The following is a 12,027-nucleotide window of genomic DNA, read 5'->3' as shown; positions in this document are numbered from 1 at the left end:
GCTTGAGGTGTCTGAACTAAAAAGTAGATGGGTTTGATGAGACTGAAATTTTTATGGAGTCCTTCAGACGTCATCTAAAGGAGGATTCTTTCAGCACTGTGCATTTCAAGAAAGTCACTTAACTCATCTATTTGCATATGGAACCCAAAAGATCCACTATATACTTAGTATCTTAAAGACAAAATAAACTAGGCCAATTAATCCTTCACTTGCATCATATATGCCTGATATTTCCATGTGGAAGGAGCAGGACTTACCAGGAAGGTGTATGATTCTCTTTCCTAGGAGTTAGTGGCAGTTTGGTAAATAATTTTCTTGTCTAGAGTACTGAATTATTTATAGCCTTCAGATTTGAAAGATGATTCAAATAGTAATCTACTTCATAGGTAAACTGCTTATCATTTTTTTTCATTGTCTCTTTTCCCTTTTATTTTCTGACCATCAAGCTGAAGTTAACATATATTTATCAACCCACCTAATCCTAACCACAGTGCAGGCAAGGATATGTGCTAAATGTTTTATAAGACATTGCTTCTACCCTCAAGGAATCTACTATCTAGCAATAATTAATGATTTTGTTATTTCACCAGTTTTCTACTCAATAAACTGCCTGCTTTTACAAATGAAACAAACAAAAACTCACTCAGAACATCTGTTATCCATTTAACAGTTTTTAACCCTCCTACTTACCGATGTGGTACTATTGCTGGCCACACTGAAAGGGTCAGTACTTGAAGTTGCAAAAGGGTCAGTAGAAGATTGTTTGAAGAAACAGTCGGATGCAAATGGATCTGAACCTTTGAAAGGATCACCTCCAAATGGATCTGAGAAAATACAACACAAATATGAGAGACTAAAAAATTATTACGCTAAATTTCCTGTCACCTAAAGGCATGACAACTGCCCTAATTAAAAGACATTTTGAACTGCTGAAGAATCTAAATTAGGTACTTTATGACTATTTGGTCATCAAGAAGTATAGACAGGGAGTTCCCATGGCGGCTCAGCAGAAACAAATCTGACCAGTATCCATGAGGACACAGGTTCAATTCCTGGCCTTGCTCAGTGCGTTAAGGAACCGGCATTGCTGTGAGCTGTGGTGTGGGTTCTAGAAGCGGCTTGGATCCCGCATTGCTGTGGTATAGGCTGGCAGCTACAACTCCGATTCAACCCCTAGGCTGGGAACCTCCATATGCCATGGGTGCAGCCCTAAAAAAGACCAAAAAAAAAAAGTATAGACAGTTGCATTTAGCTGAATAGCTTTAATTAACATTCTTTCCTATGTGTTCATCATTCACTCAAAGCAAATCAATACTTCCAACACTTACTGCACAAATGTTACCTATATGCCAGATTTAAATAATTCCTCTAGCTGGTGACTCTAATTTTGGGGGTAGGGAGATGAATACAGATTCCTCTGTGGTTTTGATAAGAGACAAACAGTCTTTCACCTAATAAACTTACTTTTTAAAATTAGCATATAATTATTTCAAGTGATCCCAATTTAAGACCCTTATTCTATGCTATCATAACTAAAGAAACAACAAAAGCTTCTGAATGTATTTCTCTCTCTGAGCTCGAGGGTAACGGCCAATAGTTTGGAACAGGTTTGGGAAGAATAATAAATGGGGTCCTATTGTACAGCGCAGGGAACTCTGTATGACTGGGTCATTCTGCTGCACAACAGAAACTGAAGAAACAGTGTAAATCCACTATACTTTAATTTTAAAATAATAAATGGTAAACAAGATTGGCTTTATCCTAATGTAAAAACTCCAGAGAAAGATTATCTTAAAAAGCCTGACATTTAGTAATTTTTAAGGTGTTTACTTTTCCCCTATTTATTCAAATAGGCTGTTATTTTAAGAAAATAAAAGTTCTAAACTCTATAGTAGTGTATTATCACTATATTCAGCTAATCCTTAGCTAATAAGGAGAAATCAGTGTAAATATTACTAAAAGCATCAAAGTATAAACAGTAATACCATTTTCTATAATGTATAGCTAACAGTCTATTAAGCAAATTCATAAAACTCTACCACATTTTCTCTGAAAATGAAAATACCAGGCACATATAACATCTTAACGAAGCCTTAGGTTGATTTCAAGAGTGAACTTTTTAAAAGTCCATTTCCTATGACTACTCAACTGTGATTTCTTATTCCTAAATATAACAGAAGCTTATAATTAAGTGGAATCAAATTAAAGCCAAAATGGACCTCAAGAATATACTAACCAATTTTCCCAAAAGGATCATCCTTGAAAGGATCACCTGTGATAAAATAAATAAGCAGAAAACAAAATAATAATTACTGTTGTGGCACCATTACTTACGGGGTAGCTTTAAAACAAAGAAAAGTTTGTTTCAGTAACTAAAGAAGATAAGACAATGAATACCATGTGCCTTTAGGAAATGTTTACAATAGTAAAGAGAAAGGACAGGACGTCAACATACCTTATAATAGAGGCAAATCTGAATTAGAGCCACACTTACCTCTTGACCATAAGCTGAGGTTAACAGATGGAGGGGAAAGGCAGTCATGACAGCAAGAACGATACTCACAAAATCTCTACTTTTCACAGGAGTACTGGATGGGTATTACCATCACCACTTTAGAATCAAAGACACTGAGCTTCACTGAAGTAAAATTTTTAAAAATGTTTACAGAACTGAAGAGTCTTGAAATAAATCCTGACACATTTACGGTCATTTAATTTTTGATAAGACTATGAAGACAATGCAATGGAGGGAAAGAAAAGTTTTCTCATTAAGGGGTGCTGAGACAACTGTACATCCACATGTAAAAGAATAAAGTTGGATCGCTATCTCGTAGCATACACAGAATTAACTCAAAATTGATCAAACACCTAAATATAACAGTTAAAACTACAAAAGTCTTAGAAGAAAACATGAGTCAGTCTTCATGACTTTGCATCTTAGATATGACATCAAAAGCACAAGTGAGGGGGTGGGGGGATGTGCTGGGGTTGTAGGATGGAAATCCTATAAAAATGGATTGTGATGATCATTGTACAACTACAAACGTAATAAATTCATTGAGTAATTAAAAAAACAAAAGCACAAGTGAAAAAAGAAAAAAAACCAGATAAATTAGACCTCATCAAAATTACAACACTGAATACAGGAAACTATTTGCAAATCATATGCTTGCTATTCAGAACATGTAAAGAATTCTTACAAGTCAACAAAAAAAGGGACAAACAACCCAATTTTTAAATGGGCAAATGATTTGAATAAAACATTTCTCCAAAGAAGATATATGAACGGCCCATGAGCACGTAGAGATGTTCAACAACAGACAAATCAAACCCAAATAAGACACCACTTCTACCCACTAGGATGGCTATAATCAAAAGGCTAGATAGTAACAAGCATTGGCAAAGATACGGAAAAACCGCAACCCACATACATCACCGGTGGGAATGTATAAGGGTACAGCCACTCCGGAAAGCAGCCCGGCAGTTCCTCAAATGATTAAACATAGAAAATCATGATCTGACATATACCCTGGAGAAATGAGAACATATGTGCACACAAAAATTTGCACATAAATGTTCATAGTAGCATTATTCATAACAGTGAAAAAAACCGGGAACAACTCAAATGTCTACCAGTGAATAAGTAAAATGCAGTATATCCGTCCAGTATAATAATATTCATCAGTAAAAAGGAATGAAATACTGATACTTAAGTGACTCTTAAAAACACTAGGCTAAGTAAAAGAAGCCAGACATAAAAAGAAACATATATTGGGGTTCTCTTGTGGTACAGGGACTGGCGTTGGCACTGTAGTGGGTTGGGCGCTGCTGTAGTGTGGGTTTGATACCTGGCCCAGGACCTTGTGCCTGCCACAGGCAGAGCCCCCCCCCCCCATAGTGTATCATTTCATACATATGAAAATCCATAGAGACAGAAAGTAGATTAGTGGCTGCCTAGAATTAGGGGTTAGGAGAACTGGAAGTGACTTATAATGGGTATGGAGCTGCTCTGTGGGGTGATTAAAAGTGTTCCAAAATGATTTTAGTGAGGATTATACAGCTCTGTGAATGTACACAAACCATTTAATTGTATACTTCAAATGCTCAATTTATACATCTTTTAACATTTTATATCTATCGGTAAAGATGTTTCTTTTAAAAAGAGTTCTAGGAGTTCCCGTCGTGGTTCAGTGGTTAACGAATCTGACTAGGAACCATGAGGTTGCAGGTTCAATCCCTGGCCTTGCTCAGTGGGTTAAGAATCCGGCATTGCTGTGAGCTGTGGTGTAGGCTGGTGGCTACAGCTCCGATTCAGCCCCTAGCCTGGGAACCTCCACATGCCATGCCGCAGGAGCAGCTCAAGAAATGGCAAAAAAAGAAAAAAAAAAAAAAAAAAAAAAGAGAGTTCTAATTTCTAGGCTCATTTCTGTCTTGACTCTAAGCAAATTCTTCTATTTATATGCCTCAGTTTCTCATCTTTAGAACTGATAAAAACTGAGGTATCAGTTTCACAAGGTGAGTTTGGAAATAAATAAAAAGCAAAAAGAGCTTTGACACAAGTAGTACTTAATGTAGTTTACAATGACATCAGATATTTTAATTTTTTAAACTTATGTTTCTTCAGTTAAGACTGTTGGCACCTTAAGAGTAGGAATTTGGGCTGCTAACCACTGTTTTAAAAGCATGGTGTTGGCACTTTTGGTAAATAATTGTTGGTTGACTTAAGAATGCCCAATTTCCTTTCTTTCTTTTGGCCCCTATTCTGACAAAGAAGCATACTCTTAATCAGGGGTTCTTAAGACATAACCCAAGACTTAGTTCTGGGATTTAGTTGCCTAAAAGAGGACAAATACTAAAATCTGAGCATATAAATCCTCATTCTCCCTTCTACTTTTGTTTTAACAAGTAGGTTCTCAAAGCCTAATTCTTACATAGTTTATGCATTAATTAATTAAGCCTTTCTGATAGAGAGCTCCCCTTGTGGCTCACTGATAACGAACCTGACTAGTATCCATGAGGATGTGGGTTTGATCCCCAGCCTCACTCAGTGGGTTAAGGATCCGGCATTGCCATGAGCTGTGATGTAGGTCACAGATGTGGCTCGGATCCCAAGTTGCTGTGGCTGCGGTGTAGGCCGGCAGCTGCAGCTAGAATTTGACCTTTAGCCTGAGAACTTCCATATGGTGTGGTCTTTTTAGGTGTGGCCCTAAAAAGACAAAACAAAAACAAAAACAGAAACAAAAAAGCCTTTCTGATAAATCAATAATATAAAAATAAGAATACTTACTGCCAACAAAAGGATCAGACTGGAAAAAATCCAAGTTTGAATCTGCAACTGGATTTGTCAGTGAACTTGATTCTACATTAAATGGATCTTCCTGAAAATAATTTTAAATTAAAAAAAAAAGCTTTAGAAACCAAAGTTTTTACATTTTAAAATAAAATAACATGTTGCCTAAAGTAATGTATCAAAACCCATCTTGGGAAGCCAGTGATAAGAACATTTACATATAAAATTATTTTACCTCTTTTGAATGTCCGTCACTATTAAATTCAGGACAAACTTTTTCATTAACAGTTGCAGTCACCACTTCGTTTTCATCAGTCACACCAGAAGGCAGTATTTCAGGACTACTTCTTGCCTACAAAATATTAATTCTGCATGGACTAACAATGTATTTTCTACTTGGCAGAGGAAACTGACAAAAAATAGCCAAAAATTACTAAAAAATTTAAAAAGACAAACAGAACTTATTCACCGAATGCCTGCCTCTATATAATCTTTCTTAGGAAAATGGTATCACCAAGCATCAAAGTCGGTCAAGGCCATACAACACTGTAAATCGACCATAATAAAAATTAAAATAAAATTAAAATAAAATTACAACACTGTAAATCAACTGTACTCTAATAAAAATAAAACAAAAGGCCAGAAAAAAAAAATTTTCAAGGCCAGAAAACTTCAGGTCTTCCTTAACTACTTCCCTTTGGTCGTTCCCAAGCTAGATTCCAAGTCTTGCTGAGTCTACCTCCTACCTTGTTCTCAAATCCTTCCCTCTTCCCTCTCCCTACTGTCACTATCATCCACTTACCATATCATCATTTCTGGTCCAGATTACTGTAGTAATAACCTTCCAACTGCCTTCCTGCCTCTAATGTGTCCTTCCATTGATCCTTCTTAGAGTAGGCAAAGTAATAGATCTAAAAAGTGAATCTGATCCTGACCCTCTGGTTTAAAGTCCTTCAAGGGGCTTCCCACTGCTTTCTGGATTTAGATCAGTAGATAGTAAGGCTTAAGAAGTGGCCTGGATGGAGTTCCCTTATGGTGCAGCAGGTTAAGGATCTGGGGTTGTCACTGCAGCAGCTTAGGTCAATGTTGTGGCAAGGCTACAATCTGTGGCCCAGGAACTTCCCCATGCTGCAGGCAAGGTCAAAAAAAAAGTGGAAGGGGCAATGTTCATTTCATACACCCTGTATCTTAGAAGGATAACTTAGTAATTTGCATTTTGCACTTAAAGGAATATCGTGTAATATATCCAAGACTACAGTATCTAAATAAAATCAAGTCTGTTAATTTTCCATTCTTAATATCTCTGAAATTTGTATTCTTCTCATCATCCCTCCTGTAATTGGTTAAGTCTAGGTTAAAACAATTCTTACAGAAACCATTCCAACAGTCTCTCAATATATCCCTGTGTGTCCAGTCCTGCTCTCCGTTATCCACATTTTCTAAAAGGTAAATTTAATCTTGTCACTTTTTGCTTAAAAATTCAATGGCTACTCACTGTAATAAGACAAATTCCCCAATGCTTCAAGATGAATCCAAATGTCTTACTCTCCGGCCCTTTCTGACCTAAAAGTGGTCATTTTTATCCAGGTACACATCATAATCACCCACAGAATTTGTTTTTAAAATGTATGTACTTGGCTCCAACCCAGACACTATAGTTCAACAAGTTTGGAGGGGGTCACAGACACCTCTATTCTGCTTAAGTACCAGAGCCTCATCTCCCACCAATACACTTCCCACTAGCAAAAAATATCCTCCGACAGCTTCTCATGACCTTGTACAGTGTATTTTTTCCCATCTCATACCTATGCTTATGCGAGGAATGTACCACCTTCTCCTTTGTTAACCCCTCCACACTTGAAAGGTCACATGTAAAACTTTCCTTCCAACATCTCTGAGCCTCCTCTAAGCTGCTCTACCTGAATACCTTATGCTTACTTTTTCATAGCCTTTTAACCTGGTGTCACACACACAGCTAGGCTGTATGCTTGACAGGGTTAAAGGTCTTTTCTCTCTGCAGCTTTCACGCTAACACTACTGCACACTTGCATTAGCTGGTAGTCTCCAAATAATTAGTAAATAAATGTCCTCAACATTATGAAATAGAGAATTACTTGCAGCTTTGGGTGAGAGTACTTAAAAACTATTTTAAAAAGTTACTATCTATAGAACCACTGTTTCGAAAACATGCTCTGTAACAAATGGATCATTAAAAATTACATTTTTACATTAGGTAAAACTGTGAGAACCCACTCTCTGTCTCTCAAAAAAAAAAAATCTCAATTGTCCCAGATGAAGCAAGGTCACATATTTATATTAGGTATGATGTCAACAAAACTTTGATCTGAGTCAATGTTTTTTTCCTGAAGACGATTGTGAAAGTTAAGGAGCTATTAGACTCACTGGGGACTCCTGATGTATGGGCTCAGACTCTAGGTTGCTCTGGCCTTCAGCGTGCTCATTAAGATTGGCTGTTTCACTGCTGCTGGTGCTGAGGCTGCAATAATCTGTAGTGCCATTTACAAGAATGCTGTGTGGGCTACTGCACCAATTTGATTGATTATTATTGTTTTCCAGTTCTTTCATTTCCATCAGTTTCATTTGTAACTGTCAAGACAAAGTATAATACAAAACAGAATTTATTACTAGAAAGACATGTAACATAAAAATAACTATATGCTTAGACTTGGTCAAGAATAAATTTGCTTCCATTAAGGAGAAATCTCAGGAAATGCAGCATGACTTAAAGAAAAAATTTCAGTAATCCATCCCAGTAAGCTTTCCTCTGGAAATTTCAGTATATAGGGGTTTGCTTTTGTACATCTTTTGACAGCTCCAAGAAGTTTAATTCAAATATGTGCAAATTAATTAGAAAAGGGGTCAGGGCATTGGGAAAAAGATAGCAAAGTGGTAGAGCAAAAGAAGATTTTGTGATGAAGATTTAGGAGAGTTAAATGAAATAGAAGGATAGCACATGAGACTTTGCAGCCAGCCACACTCCTAATGGGCAGGAGAGAAGTGAAGATAAAGGGGAAATGAGCCAGTGTCCTACCCCCTGGCATGACTTATTAATGGGCTAGAGCCCTAGGAGGTAGTCTCTAAATCTAAGTTATACCAAATATGTTAAATAAAGGACACCAAAATTTTTTTGATCCCAATATCCAAGTGACTTTATAAACCTGGGACAACAGTGGGACACAAAAGGTGGTACGCAATAAATTGCAATATATATATATAAAGAAAAATGTTGGGGATGAGAAGAAAAAAAATGCTTATTTATATTTTGTATCTATCTCCAACATCTAGGACAATGATGTAAACTATAAGAGCTAATATATGTTCACTAAAAAACACAAGTATTATGCTTGTAAATTTAAACAGTGGGCATCAGTAGCATATATAAATACATATCAAACTACACTGTATTTATCTTTTGTCTTTTTTGTTGTTGTTGTTGTTGTTGTTGTTGTTGTTGTTGTTGCTATTTCTTGGGCCGCTCCCACGGCATATGGAGGTTCCCAGGCTAGGGGTCCAATCGGAGCTGTAGCCACCGGCCTACGCCAGAGCCACAGCAACGCGGGATCCGAGCCGCGTCTGCAACCTACACCACAGCTCACGGCAACGCCGGATCGTTAACCCACTGAGCAAGGGCAGGGATTGAACCCGCAACCTCATGGTTCCTAGTCGGATTCGTTAACCACTGCACCACGACGGGAACTCCCAAACTACACTGTATTTAGAATTTAAAATAACAATCCAAAAATACTACACATTTGCAACATACAGCATATGTATTATATATTCCTAGAGCACTGGCTTATAAACTTGTTTTTATGTAAATCCATAGAAATAAATAGCTTTTACACAAAGTAATATTTATCCTTACTACATGTGATGCATGCTGATATTTCCTATCCTCTTTTAATTCATTTAAAAAATTTATCACGAGCACTGAATCAATTTTAATATCCACCATGATCTTGCAGTCTAAAATTCAAAACATTAATACTGAAATGATATCCATCATACAGATGAGGCAGTAGGTTAAAATACTTGCCTTTCAAAGACTTCTGTCTAGGATGGTTTATTCCTTACAGTTATTTCTGAGACAATCAGTAGAATTTTGAACAAAACTAGGTTTTCCTTTGTCTGACTCTCCCATGCACCTGTCACTAAGCCTGTGTTCTTCCTTACTTTCTAATAAACTTAGAGGATAAGGTGGGAAAAAAATCACACAACTAGCACAAGCTCTTTGCAAATTGTGCAAGAAAAGTGCAATAAACATTCAGAAAGACAGAAAAACTTGTTTAAATAGTATATATTGAATAAGCAAGTTACACAGAGTGAAGGTTAAAGGTTCTTTGCTCTTTTCTTGCAAACACAAGGTAAAAAGTAAAAACAAACAAAATTAGCAAGTCAGAAAAATTTTCTTTAGTTATTCCTTTTCCCAGAAGAGCTATAGTTAAGCCTTAGAGAGCAATGAAAGTCTCAGGCTAATTCAAAACCAAATTTTCATCTTACAGACTCATGGAAATACACTGCCCTCTGTGGGAAAGATACACTAGTCACTGAGTCAAGCAGAAGAAATTGGTATGTTTGTTCTTAAAGTTTGGAGATGAGACACAAAGATCTAATTCCTTTCACAGATACCAATCATATTCTGGCACACTTGGTAGTACAGCTTGCTAAGACTATTTTCCATGCTGAAAGACATCGTTTTTTTTCCCTCTTTCTGATAATTTATAATATCCAGAGCCCTTTCTACTCCTCTTATTTATGCTCCTTCCTTTGAAAGAAATCCCCTTTCAAAAAAGTCAAAGAAAAGAAAATGAAAAGACAAGTCAAAGACAAGTCAGAGACTGGGAGAAACTATTTGCAAGTCAAATATCTGAGAAAGGACTTTATCTCCAGATTACATACACACACACACACACACATATATATTTAAAGCTCTTGTAATTTAATAGTAACAAGATAACTCAATTTTTTAAAATGGGCAAAATACTTAAACAGATATTTTATCCAAGAGGATATATTAATGGCTAATAAGTACATGGAAAGATCATCAACATCATGAGTCATTAGAGAACTGCAAATTAAAAACTATGAGGTAACACTTTATACCTACTACAATCATTATACATTGACTGCCAAAAAGACAGTCAATAAATGTGTTGGTAAGAATGTGGAGAAATCGGAAGGAACCCTTCTAGGCTGTTACAGGGAGTATAAAATGCTACAACCATTTTGGAAAATAGTTTGGCAATTTAAAGTTTAAAGTTAAATAAAAAAGTTTAACATAACTTTGCAATATTATCAACTATTAGATAACCAGGTGAAATGAAAACATGTACCTACACAAAGAACTGTATGCAAAGACAAACACAAATCATAGCAGGATTATTCCTAATGATCAACAAGTAGAAGGAATCCAAATGCCCATTAACTGGTGAATGGATAAACAAAATACCTTATACAATGGACCATAACGTTGATACATGCTACAACATGGATAAGCCTTAAAAACATTATACTAAGTGAAAGAAACCACATGAGAAAAACCAGTGTTTGATTTCCTTTATATGAAATGCTCAAAAAGGAAAATCTGTAGAAGCAGAAAGTAGGTTAGCAGTTACCTGGGGTAAGGGTGGGGTCTGACTATAAATGACCACAAGGAGTGATGGAAATGTTCTAAAACTAGACTCTGATGTTCAAACAGCTCTAAATTTACTGAAAATCACTGAACTGTATCTTTAAAAGCAGTTAATTTCATGGTCTATGAATCATACTTTAAAAACAATTTTTTAGGAGTTCCTGCTGTGGCTCAGTGGTTAACGAATCTGACTAGAAACCATGAGGTTGTGGGTTCGATCCCTGGCCTCGCTCAGTGGGTTAAGGATCTGGCATTGCTGTGAGCTGTAGTGTAGGCTGGCAGCTACAGCTCCGATTAGACCCCTAGCCTGGGAATCTCCATATGCCTCAGGAGCAAAAAGACAAAAAAAAAAAGAATTTTTTTTTAAACTCCAAAAGTATTTTATTTATTATTAAAGTATAGTTGATTTACAGTATTTTGTCAAGTTCTGTTATACAACAAAGTGACCCAATCACACACATTTCCCTGTGCTGTACAGTAGGATCCCATTGCCCATCCATTCCAAATATAATAGTTTGCATCCCCCCAATGCCCAAATTGCCCATCCATCCCACTCCCTCCCCTTCCCACTGTCCTGGGAAACCACAAGTCTGCTCTTCTTGGCCATGATCTGTTTCTGTTTTGTTCGCTTGTTTGTTTGTTTTGTTATTTTTAGATAGGATCATCTGTTCCATATTTTAGATTCCACAAATAAGTGCTAGCATACAGTGTTCATCTTTTTCTTTCTGGCTTATTTCACTTGGCATGAGAGCCTCTAGTTCATCCATGTTGCTGCAAATGGCATTAATTTGCTCTTTTTTATGGATGAGTAATCTTCCATTGCACATATCTTAATCCATTCATCATCTGTCCATGGACATTTAAGTTGTTTCCATGTCTTGGCTGCTGTGAATAGTGTTGCTATGAACACAGTGTTACAGGTATCTTTTTCTAAGTATCTTTTGTATCTTTTTGAGAGTTTTGCCAGGATACATGCCCAGCAGTGGAATTGCTGGATCGTACCGTAGCTTTATATTTGGTTTCCCGAGGTACTTCCATACTGTTTTCCATAGTGGTTATAGCAATTTACATTCCCATCAACAGT

General features: G+C 36.6%; 1 protein-coding gene across 7 annotated transcripts in view; it reads right to left on the bottom strand.

Annotated features, from left to right (window-relative positions):
* Positions 1-12,027, bottom strand: part of EPS15 (epidermal growth factor receptor pathway substrate 15) — a 138,699-nt gene that overhangs the window by 22,853 nt on the left and 103,819 nt on the right. For 4 of the 7 annotated variants that reach the window (XM_013999405.2, XM_005665438.3, XM_013999407.2 and 1 more), the window contains exons 16-20: positions 7,694-7,897; positions 5,526-5,642; positions 5,288-5,378; positions 2,237-2,272; positions 691-824 (exon numbers count right to left, since the gene is read on the bottom strand). In XM_013999405.2, the coding sequence (XP_013854859.1) occupies positions 691-824; positions 2,237-2,272; positions 5,288-5,378; positions 5,526-5,642; positions 7,694-7,897 (582 nt within the window). The remainder of the gene's footprint in view (positions 1-690; positions 825-2,236; positions 2,273-5,287; positions 5,379-5,525; positions 5,643-7,693; positions 7,898-12,027) is intronic. The other 3 variants (XM_021096667.1, XM_021096669.1, XM_013999406.2) reach the window with 1 other exon arrangement.

Source organism: Sus scrofa, chromosome 6 (assembly GCF_000003025.6).
Source record: "Sus scrofa isolate TJ Tabasco breed Duroc chromosome 6, Sscrofa11.1, whole genome shotgun sequence".
NCBI lineage: Eukaryota > Metazoa > Chordata > Mammalia > Artiodactyla > Suidae > Sus > Sus scrofa.
This window is presented reverse-complemented; position numbering and strand designations above follow the sequence as displayed.